The sequence below is a fragment of the Cyprinus carpio genome, chromosome B11 (assembly GCF_018340385.1).
Source record: "Cyprinus carpio isolate SPL01 chromosome B11, ASM1834038v1, whole genome shotgun sequence".
Classification (NCBI taxonomy): Eukaryota; Metazoa; Chordata; class Actinopteri; order Cypriniformes; family Cyprinidae; genus Cyprinus; species Cyprinus carpio.
The window spans coordinates 22,916,568-22,930,979 of NC_056607.1; the positions used below are offsets into that span (position 1 = coordinate 22,916,568).

Here is a 14,412-nt window from a genome sequence, read left to right on the forward strand (position 1 = left end):
TATATCTTTCAATTTTATGCAGAGCAACATGTTGCGCGGTATGAATCACCTTTAACGAGTGTCACGGTCTTTTCGCGTCATGGAAAAGCCTGATGCTTTGCATAAAATAAACGATTTTATTCGTAAAGATACAGAATACAAATACTTTGGATGTTAAGATATGTCCTCAGAGCTGTTTACTGTTTGTTTTTGGGCAGGTTATAAAGGCAATCGCAGTATATTTCAGCTATGAGTGAAACGCAGGGGGGCGGTCTCAGCCGTGAGCAGTTCCCCACCGAACACGACTCGAGCTCGGGCACGAGAACCAGCGCTGCGTGGCGACATTAAACATGTAGTTATCATTATAAGATACTGTAAAGGTCTTAAGTCATGTTTAAAACAGTTTTATGTTAATTATTGCTATGTTAATGTAACCGTCTATGACTGAACCGTGCCGAAACATTGTCAGAATTGGCCAATTACTACATGCTATCTGGGAGCCAATGAAGATAAAAGCCAAAATTAGAGAGGCAGTCCTTGGTAAAATAACATGAACACAACAAAGGGTTCGAATTGTATTTCTGTGGTATCCTTGAACACAGTGTCTTCTCAACATGTTGTAAACACACTAACTAGCAGAAGTGTTTGTGGGCAGGTCAGACTCTGTTCGTATTTCATGGGAAGGCGGGAATTATGCAGATGTGTTACCCAGTGGCGTATACAGGCAAAAGATTTGAAAATATGACAACTCGTTAAGGCGATTCAGAATCATATCTCTCTTTTGAAAGACAATATCTTTATTTATCATGCACTTTTTTGATTAACAACTTTGCAGATTGTTTTCATTTAAGGATAGCTACATTATAAACTGCAAAAAAGATATTTTTCAAAAGCCCATATGACCTGCTCTTTAAAATCAATGCCCCTCTAGTATTATTGAGATTAGACAAAGAAACGTTAACATTTGGATCTTTGTACACGTGATTATTTGGCCTGTTAGTATGTAGCGCACTGTACAGAAACATTTTAGTTCAATCAAAACACATCAGACAAGCCGTTTATGAAATATGACATTTTTTATTTTGTTTCAACAAAACATAGATAAATGTAGATACTTATGTGAAGGTAAATGCCACATATATTCATGTGATTGATTATCCATAAATGTACAATACACCAGTGCAATACAAATCATATAAAAAAGCTTCAGATGCACCAATATGAATAGATCTTTCATACACTATAAAATATTAATATATCTAACATGTTACATAAACTGCAACAAAAGCAAAATATGTTAGTGTGCATTCCAAAATTACCAACAGACTAGTCATAAACACATCACAGTTAAAAAAGACACCACAGAAGTCACACCAAAACAGAGGGTCAGTTTATATCAACATACTTTGCTCCTTGTCTACACTAAATAGTGAGTTCAAATAACACTACTCACATTTTCACATTTGTAGCATATAGACATGTGTAAAGTATAACTGAGTGCTCACAGACAAAAATATATTAACTCCAATGAGAAGAAAATAAAATATTTCAGGCTTACTGGCAGAGATAATACATAAACAATAACATGTATTTTAAAGTGGAATTATTTATTTTGTCTGACTGATGGAAACTGTTTGTTGCAATAAGTGTGTTCACAGCCTAGTTTCATCCTGTGTCAAACTTGGCCTATTTGAGTAGTTACTCTCTAAGGATCATTTGTGTATTTCAGTGTCCATTTGAACTGCTTATCATCTGTTTGGCCTCTTTCATTTCTTGATTGTTCATCTTCTCATTCTGTTCCTGGGTTGAATTTGTTCTTCTAAGCACCATAAAAGACAGGAAAAAACAGACGAAACCACCAAATATAAAGAATATCTGGAGTCCCAGGAATCTGTGAATCAAAAAATATTTAACAAACGTAAGTTTACCCTGCTGAAGAAAAAAAAAAACCTTAAATCAGTTGGTTTGAATCTATCTCAGCCTGGTAAGGCTTGTCTGTTTTTGTGGACTTTGGGGGGCTTTCTTTGGGAAGACAAGGAGACACTTTTACAACCTTTGCCAGATGGGAGTCCAGCTAGAGCAGCACAAACCGATTACCAAATAATTATTTATTTATTTTTAATTTTATTTTTTACAAAATCCATACTAATACAAACAGTATAAGGCACTCTGCCTTTCAGAGAAGTGTAATTTAGAATTTTACCTGTGTCTGAAAAGGTCTAAATCGTAGTAGCGACATGAAGTTATCTTATTGCATTTCTTTCCCCACAGAACGCATGCTGTATCAATGGCACGGCCATAGAGCACTGGAGCTGGAAGGAAAGCTATCAAGGAATGAAAGTTCTTTATTAATATATCTTTTTAGAAAATATAACCAGACTCAGCAAAAATTATATAACCCGCCATTGTGTTGATCAATACCATTCACACATTCATAAGTTACATAAAACACCACCAAAGACTATGAGATCCATAACTGAAAGGTTCAAATATTGTCTTAACACACCTATTCCTGTTAATGATATGATATCTGTTATGATGGATGGTAAGATATAATTTTTTTTTTAAGATATCACTCCAACTTTCACAAAACTTGGAAAACATGTTGTATAAACAAAGACAGATAACACTAAGGGCAGATCTGAATTATGATGTATGGTTGTATGTTGTTTTTCTTTAATTTCACCATAACTTCTTATTTTATTTTTGAGATTTTGCCTCTTTAATAGATTAGACATAGTACAGACCAGATTTAAACCTATTTTAACCACAAGCACCATGGCTTAACATGTCTGAACTGATGTACCAAGCCTCTCACTACTACCAAAGACTATAGAATACCCAAGACATGTCACTCGTATAGTTTGGAATGGGGAAGAATGCAACACTCAATATGGCCTCTCAATCGCAGGAAGCCCCACCTTCTGAATGAAGGAGCCAATTGCTAATCGGTAAAGTCAGTGTGTCACTGCAGCTGCCGTTAGATGTGTCCTGGTTGCTATAGAAACAGTCAGCGCTCTGAGATGTGCGTTCAGGACTGCGCATGCGCACTGGCTGATCTAGCATGAATAATAAGCTTTTTATGACGTTATTTAAAACAACATTTATGACACAGTTGTTATCAGATTTCTTTGGCGTTTTCAAAGATGAAATTTAATCGCAAGCCTAGTGACCAGATTTGTAGAATTTGGTGTTTCCCCATTCAAAGAGATAGGAGTTGCACTTGGATGCCCGAGAGGTGTTTCAAAGATGGCCGCCGAGTGACATGACTTGTCTTAAAGGGACTTTGCTACTACTGCCTGAAATTGTTATTATCATGCTTTGATATGCTTGCTTTTGTTTTGTTCACTTTCTCAGTGCCCACATACCAGGCTTTGGTTGTAACATGTTTCTGTTAAAATATGACATGTGTCCGTTTTGCATGATTAAATTATTTTGCTTACCGAGCACTCGAAACAGCATGAACTGAATTCCCAAGGCAAAAGATTTGTCTTCTGGAGTCACAGTCCTGAATAAAAGCCAATAAACCATACATAATTATTATTATTATTAATTTTATTTTATTTTTTTATTTTTTTATTTTTTACAAGGCCTTTCAGTTACATTTCAGAATATGGCCATATGAGCTCTTTGAAATAAATTTCTATGAAAGGGTACCCGTAAGGCATTATAAAGAATGCATAATGCATTATATAATATATATATATATATATATATATATATATATATATATATATATATATATATATATATATATATATCTCATCTCATAAATAATCATAAAAATTCTAATACATTATAAAACTTACTTATTTGTTGTTATAACTTTTATGAGAATGATTATTTATAACACACAATAAACACCGTTAAATCCACTTAATTTATAATGGATTATAAATCTCATATCTTGACATTATTTATTTAAGATCTGTACATTATCTTACTATCTTACTGATTACAATAAATATATACATCAGTCATGAAAATCTAGATGGCGCAGGCTGATGGTTGTTAACGTAACTGATGATATTCAGAGAGTTAAACAACTTGGCACAGGCTGATTGGTTCATGCTGCATATGCAGCCAATGAGCTTACTGCCTCGCATTTATATGGCTGGCTAGCATTCACTAGAGATTCCTGCAATGCGTGAACAGATGGCTTTCAGATGCACACCTCACTAGTGGGGTCGGTTTGCAGTTGGCATTTCACAGTTGTTCACAGTTTAAGTCAAGTTGAACCCGTATAACTGTCTTTCATTAATGTCAAACTGTCAACAACCTTATCTATTTAACCATAACAACATAATGAGCAGCAGAAAATAATATACCCGCTTATATTTGTACTCGTGTCACACTGTAATGCACTCAGAAAAGGAAGCGCTCATTTTTAAAGGGGCCACATCTCTATTTCACTCGTCACCTTGGTTGAGGATTGGGATTACAGCAATTATAGTACTTTCATGGAGTGTAGCAGCAGTATCATTGAATTCAGATTGCGTTATTAGTGAATTGTTAATAGCAGTATGCATAGAAAATCAAGTCAAATTATCACTGTTGTTTATAACAGCAGCAGCAGAAAGTATCTGGTTCCATGAAATTTCAGTGATAACACATGGGGTAAGTAACTGTTTAAAATTGGAATAGGCTTTTATTACTTAATTTATTTAACAGGGCGTACAGAGATTTTGTGAACTCTTCAAGCAAAATAGGCATTATTTGTTTGCGTTCGTTGTTTAATAAAGATGCTTACAGTAATTCTAAGTACTTTCATGCAGTTGTAGCAGCAGTATGCATAGCTATTCAGATCGCAATCTTTAGCAAATTTAATAGCAAATTCAGATGCAATGTTAGAAATAATATTAGCAGCAGTCTGCATAGCAACCAATTATTATTGCTAATATAGCAGGGGCAGCAGAAAATACTTTAGTTGCATGAAATTTCGGTGATAATGCATGGATGGGCTACAGCAATTCTAGTACTTTCATGGAGCGTAGCAGCAGTATCCACAGAATCAGATTGCATTATTAGCGAATTATTAATAGCAGTATGCATAGCAAATCAAAACGTGTTTAGTTGCAGCAGCAGTAGTTAGACCATAGTTTACATTCACATTTATGCATTTTGCAGACGCTTTTATCCAAAGCAACTTTCAATTATTGAAGTTTCAGTGACTAAAAATGGAATTCATGTGAACTCCTCGAGCGAATAAGCATCACTTGCATTTCATTTATTTAAAAGGGGCTTAAGAATTCTAAGTACCTTTGTGCAGCTGTAGCAGCAGTATGCATAGTTATTCAGATCACATGTAGCTAATTTAATAGCAGCAGCATGCATAGCAAATTCATATGCAATGTCAAAAATAATATTAGCAGCAAAGTCAAATTATATGCTAATATAGCAGCGGCAGCAGAAAGTACTTTAGTTGCTTGAAATTTCAGTGATAACGCATGGGGTAAGTAACTCTTTTAAGTGTAATTTTATTTCTTTGTTATTTAACAGGGCTTACAGTAGATTTTGTGAACTCTCCAAAGTGACATAGGCATTATTTGATTGTGTTTGCTTGTTAATAAAGATGTTTATAGCAATTCTAAGTACATTCATGCAGCTGTAGCAGCAGTATGCATTGCTATTCAGATCGCTAGTTTTGTGAATTTTAATAGCAGCAGCACGCATAACAGAATTCAGACGCAATCTTAGAATTATTAGCAGCAGTCTGCATGGCAATCCAATTATTTTTGCTTATATAGCAGCGGCAGCACAAAGTACATTTAGTTGCATGGAATTTCAGTGATTAGATAACGTTTGGATGCAAGTGAACCTTTTAGGTTAAATAGGCATTTTATTATTTTGCTATTCAATTCAACAGGGTTTATAGAACTCTTCAAAGTGAAATAAGCATCAATTGGTTGTTTTTGGTTATTCAATAAAGGGGCAGTAGCAATTATAATACTTTTGTGCAGCAGCCAGTATGCATAGCTATTCAGATCGCAATGTAAGAAAATTTTATAGCATGCATAGCAAGTTCAGATGCAAGGTTAGAAATATTAGTTAGTCATATTATTATTTTTGCTAATATAGCAGTGGCAGCAGAAAGTGCTTTAGTTGCATGAAATTTTAGTGATAAATCATGAAGGGTAAATTTAACTCTTTAAGGTGCAATAGGCATTTATTACTTTGCTTATTCAACAGGGCTTACAGCAGGTTACGTGCAAAAGCAGTAGATTATGCTTCGTAAATTCTGATTAAATATTACAACCGTAACAGCTCGCACAGTAAATTCCTACCACAACACTGTAAATATCATTAACAGCAACCGCGTCTACTTCAACTCAGTATTAAAATGTTAATGAATATTATCGTAGCAGCAGTAGCAGAAGTTTTGTTGCATTGGTTATATTGCACTGCATACATTGCGGACAGCTTTACCTATCGTAATGGGTCTATCAACTTTGTCATGTTGTGATGCTCAGGTCTGGCGTAGACAACGTGTTAGAGTAAAATAGGCATTCACCTAGCTACTTTTATGCCTAAGTTATGGATCTCTCAGCAGTTCAGTCTCTTGTGCAGTAGCAGCAGCTTGCATAGACATTCAGTCATCGAGATTTTTCTCAGCAGCAGCATGCACAGCATTTCTGTGTTGTGAATTTTAATTCAGACCCAATTAATATAAAAACAGACAACTGCATTTAAATATAGTCGTCACAGCAACTCATTATGTAATAACTGCACATAATGTAAAAACTGTACATAATGTAATATGTATTACATTATTATTGTAATAAAATGTTCACAATGTAATAATTTTCTCAAAATGTAATAGAATTCTGAGCTCATAACAATTTTTCACATATTGAATAGGTTATTGTATGATAAATTTATTACACACACTGTGGCAGCTTATAATGTAATAACAGTTCATAAGGTAATACCTGCTCATAATTTAAAACAATTATTATTATTATTATTATGTTTAAAATATCATAATTATCTTTCAATATAATACATTTAAGCACAAAACAATCATAGTTTTATTAAAAGAAAATCAGGCTTATTAGGCTACATTGTGAAATTGTATTTTTTAAAATATAAAAAGCTTACTAATTTTGTGATTATGACATGCTTAATTTTTGAGATATAGGCTTGGTTTCACAGACAGGGTTTAAACTAAGTCTGGATTAGGCCAAAGTTCAATTAGGACATTTAAGTCATTTTTATAAACGTGCCTTAGAAAAAAACATTACTGGTGTGCATTTTTGAGACAAAATAAAGGCACTGATATATTTTAAGATCAGTAAGAGCAAGTTTCTTTCAGTTGAAACAGCTCAGATGTACATTTTAGTATGGCATTAGGCTTAAGCCTTGTCTGTGAAACATGGGGATAGTCATTTAAATGGTTGTTATAAAAACTTGTTTATATTCTACACAAATGTATTGGCCTAATGTATTTATAATTTTGGTGATACTGTATGATTAGACGGTTTTATCTTCCTGAGGTAAATGCCACCTAACTGACACTTCACAGGCAGTTATACCGATGATTTCCCTGATTAAAACTGCTTATAGGCCCAGAAATTATTTGTGATTGTAAGTTGTACTTTATTTTCCAACATATCCTCTGATGTACATTCACGTTAGTAACTTGTATTAAAGTGAAGAATTGTTCTGTGCTGCCGATGCCTGAGGCAGATAACGCGATCTATCCCAGACTACATTAGACTTTGGAAACCTTTAGTTTTTATTTTTTTAATTTGTTCATAAAAAATGCCTTCAATTCAAGGACACAGAATTTGGTAGGGGCACAACTGAATTGTTCCTAGCAATAATTTTGATCAATTAAAATATATTTATATGTAACCACTGTCATTGTCATCTTACCATGGACATTACCTGAGATGTTAAAGTCCACATGAAATCAAAATGTACAATATTTATTTTGTTAGTGCACATTGCAAGTCTTAAGGTCAACAATTAATCTGTGCAAGTTAATCCTCTGAATTTTTTTTTTGTTTTGGTAATCTTTAATCAAAATCTGATCATTTTGCTTTCGTTCTGTATTTGTTTTGTTTTTATGTTTTTTTATTTTTTAAAGCTTGGGAAGAATATGCTTAACCACACCCCCCCACCCATAAGTCTGCTGTGAGTTAGAGATGAGAGGAGAAGCGCAAAAATAAAACCCCGCCCTCTACTCAATATTGCATTTCAGCTGGAAATACACCACCACACTGAAATCTAGTTGGCAGCAACTTCTGGTTCACACAGACTTTAGAGTAAATATGTCAGCAAACTGCGCTCTTTCAAGGATTTGAAAGCAACACTATGTAAATTTTGGGGAAGTTGTGGCCTAGTGGTTAGAGAGTTTGACTCCTAACCCTAAGGTTCTGAGTTTGAGTCTTGGGCCGGCAATACCACGACTGAAGTGGCCTTGAGCAAGGCACCAAACCCCCAACTGCTCCCCGGGTGCTGCAGCATAAATGGCTGCCCACTGCTCCGGGTGTGTGTTCATGGTGTGTGTGTGTGTTCACTGCTGTGTGTGTGCATTTTAGATGGGTTAAATGCAGAGCAAGAATTCTGAGTATGGGTCACCATACTTGGCTGTATGTCACTTCATTTCACTTCACTTCACTTTTGGCACTCTAGCGGTTAATAAACAGAACTGCATGCATCCCGTGGAAGAACATTCTAGCCAGAGCTACTTCTCCAATTTTATGTCTATGGCGATTCACACAGGTATGTGTTACTCCGCAGCAGTGACGACCCGAACAGGCTACAATAGTCCAAAAATAATCACTTATTATAAATGTACTGTAGTGATTTGGGATAAGACAAAAAAGCAGTTTGGTAGATGAATTTATGATGTACTCGCTCATTATATACATTTTGTAAATTTTGAACACATAAAAAGTTACATAGTGTGATTTTAATGCATGGCCAAAAGTAAGAACATCATCTAAATGTTTAAAACATGCAAAGTATGATTGCCAACTGTTCCCTTATTTAAGCAATATTCCAAATTAAATCCATACAGAAAGCAGGTTATCATGTCACGCCCAATTTAGGGAGCTAATCACTCTCGCACAAAACAAACAAAAAACAATAATAACATATCTGGAAAACTCTTCTGTGCATATTTACATTTGCGCTCTGGAGAGCATCAGATGTTTTGATTTACAATGTTTGCAGTGTTGAGCAGTGTAGCTAATCACAGACATGTCCACTGAACCGATGAACTGAGATGAGTGACAGGGTCAGTGCATTTGAAATTATAAAGGGAGCACTCTTTGCACACATACTAGACTAATGCATTCAGAATTTTAATTAAAGAGTTTTTTTTTTTTTTTTCATGATTCTAACACAGTGTCCCCTCATTAAAGTTCAGCTATAGTTTAGTTATTCTGTATAAATGCTAAAATGAATCTCAGACGTGAACATATTTACTTTGTTTAATCCATTCATGTACAACTTAATTCTAAAAATAAATTAATTTGTACCTGAAAAGATTAAGCAAAGCAAATAATATGTTCACGTCTGAGATAAATTTTTGCATTTATCTCTATATATCTATCTCTTATATATATATATATATATATATATATATATATATCTATATATATATATATATATATATATATATATAGGCTAAATAACAGCACAAATATTTTGACTGTCCCTTATACTGGGCTGCTTATACTTTATCATGAGTAATATTACAACATTTTTTGGTCTGTTTGTAATGTAATACATTTTTCATAATGTAATAATTGTTATTACATTATGAGCTCAAGATTTTATTACATTTTGTTACATTATGAACATTTTATTACAATAATGTAATACTTATGTAATACATTATGTGCAGTTATTACATTATGAGTTGTTACAGTCGCTGTAGTGTCCTGCTCAAGACCATCTTGGAATGAGCCATGCCTTTAGCAAAGATGTGTTCATACAATGCAAACATTATTGTTCTTAATATGCAATATAAATATTTTAAATTATCAAAATAAATGAGCAGTAGCCTTTGAGGCAGAATTAATCCTGGGCATATGATACCACAACTACAGGGTGTACAGTGATTTATTATTTCGCCAAATATTTTGTTAGCCTATTAATAAGTTAAAGGTAAGTATTTCCATTGCAGTAACATTGATGAACGTTAATGAAAAACAAACAAACAAACAAACAAACAAAAAACATTATTAATAAAAATCATTATTATTATTATTATGACAAATTTATAACTATTTACTCAGGCCGCCCGAGCCTGAGCCATGTGGTTGCTAGGGGTTACTTCAGGTTCAGGGTTGGGGGGGGGTACCTTTTTTTATTTCTTCTGCCTATAGGGATGATTTTAAGCATATTATTGTATAGCAGCAGCATACATATTTAATTGTTCAGTTTTCCTCTTCCAGTTTTGTTGGGAGGTTATTTTATATGCTAGTTGTGCAGCAGCAGTATGTCTTAAATACTCACAGAACCGTATCACCGTATGCATTGGCAGTAGCAAGTTCCTGTACTGCTTGCAGCAGCAAGTTCCTGTACTTGCTTGCAGCAGCAGCAATAATCTACAACTACAGCAATAACCAACAGCAGCAATTCAGCAGCAGCAGCATAGCAGATCTGTTCCACCAAGACCAAATACATTAAGATTTTCATATCCATCACCATGATAAAATCTTCAGAGAGTTGTCATGATCAAAACATATAGTTTAGTCATGAAACTCTAGATGGTGCAGGCTGACAGTTGTTAATGTAACTGATGATATTCAGAGAGTTAAACAACTTGGCACAAGCGGATTGGTTCATGCTACATATGTAGCCAATGAGCTTAATGCCTTGCAGTTATATGGTTGGCTAGCATTCACTAGAGATTCCTGTATCGCACTTTTCAGTTTATCTGAAACCCTCTACCTTCCCCAGCTCCACCTGTATAGATCTGCTATGGGTTATTTTATATGCTATTTGTGCAGCAGCAGTGTGTCTTAAATACTCATGTCACCATATCGCCATATGCATTGGCAGTAGCAAGTTCATGTACTTGCTTGCTGCAGCAGCAATAATCTACAACTACAGCAATAACCAACAGCAGCAGCAACGTATCAGATCTATTCCACCAAGACCAAATACATTAATATTGTCATATCCATCACCATGCTCAAATCTTCAGAGAGTTGTCATGAATAAAATAGATCAGATGTGCCATATTACACATTCTTCTGATCAAAAATCTGATCTTATGGCTGTTTAAAGAAAAAAGTATATCATTTTTATTTTTATTGTTGTCGTTGTTATTATTTATAAGTGGTCTTTGTGTGCTTTACGTAAAGTAATTAGTTATGGATGGATATGTGTGTTATTTTTAATTATTAATATGTTTTATGTAATGTATTGTAAGTTAAGTGGATGCATTGTGTTCATTGTGTATTATAAATCATCATAATCTTAAAAGCTATAACCACAAATAAGTAAACATTATAACACATTAAAACTGTTGATTACTCATGAGATTAACATACGTATTATAAGGTTTTTTATAATATATTATGCATTCATTATAATGCCTTAAGAATACTCTTATGATGTATTATAAATATGGGCTTCACTGAAAGTGTTACCAAATTGTCTTTAACATATCCTTTGAGGATTTTCCGAAAGTGAGTGCCTGTGGTCTGTTATTAGGCTGATGGCAGTTTTTTTGTGATGTTGACAGGGCCTGCACAGGCAGGTTTTTGACTATGGAATAATGATACTATGACATATTATAGCTGCAGGGCATAGATGCATGACAGATGAGCGACATATCTGGCTTTAAAAGAAAAAGTGGGTGAAAAGATTAATCAGTGCAGTGATTAAAAGGTCAGACAGAGTATTGATTTAATATTTAGTATACAGAGTATTGATTACTCCACAGTTGTTTGTAAAAAAAAAAAAAAAAAAAAAAAAAAAAAAAAATTTTTGCATAATAAAATTAATAATTTTTAGTATGCTGTAGGTAGCAAATATGCAAATGTTGCACATCAACAAGCTTCAACCTGCTATGCAAGTTCACTTTGACACTCTTCCTTTTAGACAAATCATGCCACAACGTTCACTGCCAGTTTTTAAAGTAGCAACATCAATCCACTGTTCTTCACATAAAAGTATTTTTCATTTGATTTTCTCTTCACACAAAATTATTAAATGACAGAATCACTTACTACCCCGAAAAACACCTTGTTCTCTGACTATAACTCAATACTTCATGCAGAGTATTAATATAAAACATACTAAACTTAAGAAAAACAGACATATAGATATGTAACTGTCAGATATATATAAAACATAAAGAGGTCACATTAGATGGTCATATTCAACAGATCATATTTACATAAAATAAAGGGAAATGAAAAAAAGAGGGAATACCTGAGGATCATCATAAAAGATGTAGTGTGGGAAAGTGAAGCCACAAAGCATGTAATGGAGGACAGGATCATAAAGGGAATGAGCCGATTATTACAGCCATTTCCACATGGTCCTGGTAACGCAAAGCCTGGGGAACCAGTTGATGCCACACATTCACAATCTTTGTAGTTCTGTGGAAGATTTAGGGTGATTAAATATTAGATACTGAAAAATGAAATTTAATAGTATTGCTTTTCAGGGGTTACAGTAGGTGGCCAACCAGAACATCCTTTTTACTGCCGTGAGTGCCACCACCGCCGTGTCTGCAAAATGCATTTGTGGCTTTAACCACAAGTTATTAAGCGAACGCTTCAAAGTGCATTTTCACAAATACCCATCAGCTTTGCCTCGCCAATGTTTTGATTTGATGGCTGCAGTTGGCGGAAATGAAAGAAAAACACTGTAGGCCTAGATAAAATATTTCATATTCACAATGCAAATTTAGTAGGCTACTTATGAAGTTATGTGCATTTCTCATTTAGAACAAATTCAAGCAGGATAAATGTCAATGTGAAATGCACAGGAGGACTGAAGGACAAGTCATCAATTTAAATGTCATATAATGTTCATTGTCACTATCTTATTTAAAAATTTAATGGGTTTCACAAAACTTTTATCACTATCTGCTCTGAGAGTGCAAGATTTGGTTGTTTGGTGTGCATGCTGCTGAGTGCAACGCTCGAGATGTGCTGAGGGGTTACATCATTTATTCTTGTTTGTCTATTTTTTCTTCATTACAAATCTTGTTTGTTTATATTGTATCATTGCATGTAAAAAATAATTCACTTTGTTTTGCATATGCAACATGTGAAACTGCAATCTTCTTTGTAGTCTATAGCATTTTATAATTATTTGTACAATTTAACTTAACCTGCTTTGTATCTTTATTATTTAATGCATAAGCGATTCATAAAAAAAAAAAAAAAATGTGAATATGAGAGTAATTAAAACGTTTATGACTGTGATAGGAAAACTAATGATCAGCGAATAGGAGCTGCAGATCATTTTTAAAATGTCTAATAGTTTTCAATTTAGAGGTTATAACTGCACCTGTCTCGGATGTAGACTTTTGAAGATTTATTTTAATGCGGATGCCATACTGTAGCATTGACCTAAAATAAATGTGCTATATTACTATTCATATTTAAGTGTTTGTGCGGAAAAGTATTAACGCGCATGCATGACAGGGAGGCGCCCGCGTGATCACTTGAATTTTTTCCTGATAATGAAGTAAAGAAAAAATGGGGTACCTCATGAGAAAAAGGAACCAATTCAAAACAAAAGCAAATACTCCCTGATTATATACACTGAACAAAATTATAAACGCAACACTTTTGTTTTTGCCGCCATTTTTCATGAGCTGAACTCAAAGATCAAAGACTTTTTTCTATGTACACAAAAGGCCTATTTCTCTCAAATATTGTTCACAAATCTGTCTAAATCTGTGTTAGTGAGCACTTCTCCTTTGCCGAGATAATCCATCCACCTAACAGGTGTGACATATCAAGATGCTGATTAGACAGCATGATTATTGCACAGGTGTGCCTTAGGCTGGCCACAATAAAAGGCCACTTTAAAATGTGGTCTTTGGAATGTTGGCCCACTCCTCTTCAATGGCTGTGCGAAGTTGCTGGATATTGGCAGGAATTGGAACACACTGTCGTATACGCCAATCCAGAGCATGCCAAACATGTTTAATGGGTGACATGTCTGGTGAAGATGTTTCCAGCTTAAAGAATTTGTGTACAGATCCTTGCAACTAGGGGCCTTGAACATGGGGCCGTGCATTATCATGCTGCAACATGACGTGATGGTCGTGGATGAATGGCACAACAGTGGGCCTCAGGATCTCGTCACGGTATCTATGTGCATTCAAAATGCCATGAATAAAATGCATAACATACACTTGCCCATACCTTAACCCCACTGCCACCATGGGCCACTCGATCCACAATGTTGACATCAAGCAAACCGATCACCTAAACGATGCCATAC

At 34.5% G+C, this 14,412-nt stretch overlaps 1 protein-coding gene across 2 annotated transcripts in view; it reads right to left on the bottom strand.

The window, feature by feature from the left end:
- Positions 1-1,036: 1,036 nt before the first annotated feature.
- The window catches only part of LOC109045950 (solute carrier organic anion transporter family member 2B1-like), a 35,722-nt gene continuing 22,346 nt past the window's right edge, over positions 1,037-14,412 (bottom strand). The window contains exons 13-16 of one of the 2 annotated variants that reach the window (XM_042734635.1): positions 12,379-12,548; positions 3,423-3,487; positions 2,183-2,303; positions 1,037-1,870 (exon numbers count right to left, since the gene is read on the bottom strand). In XM_042734635.1, the coding sequence (XP_042590569.1) occupies positions 1,705-1,870; positions 2,183-2,303; positions 3,423-3,487; positions 12,379-12,548 (522 nt within the window). In that variant the 3' untranslated portion in view covers positions 1,037-1,704. The remainder of the gene's footprint in view (positions 1,871-2,182; positions 2,304-3,422; positions 3,488-12,378; positions 12,549-14,412) is intronic. The other variant, XR_006155929.1, reaches the window with a different exon arrangement.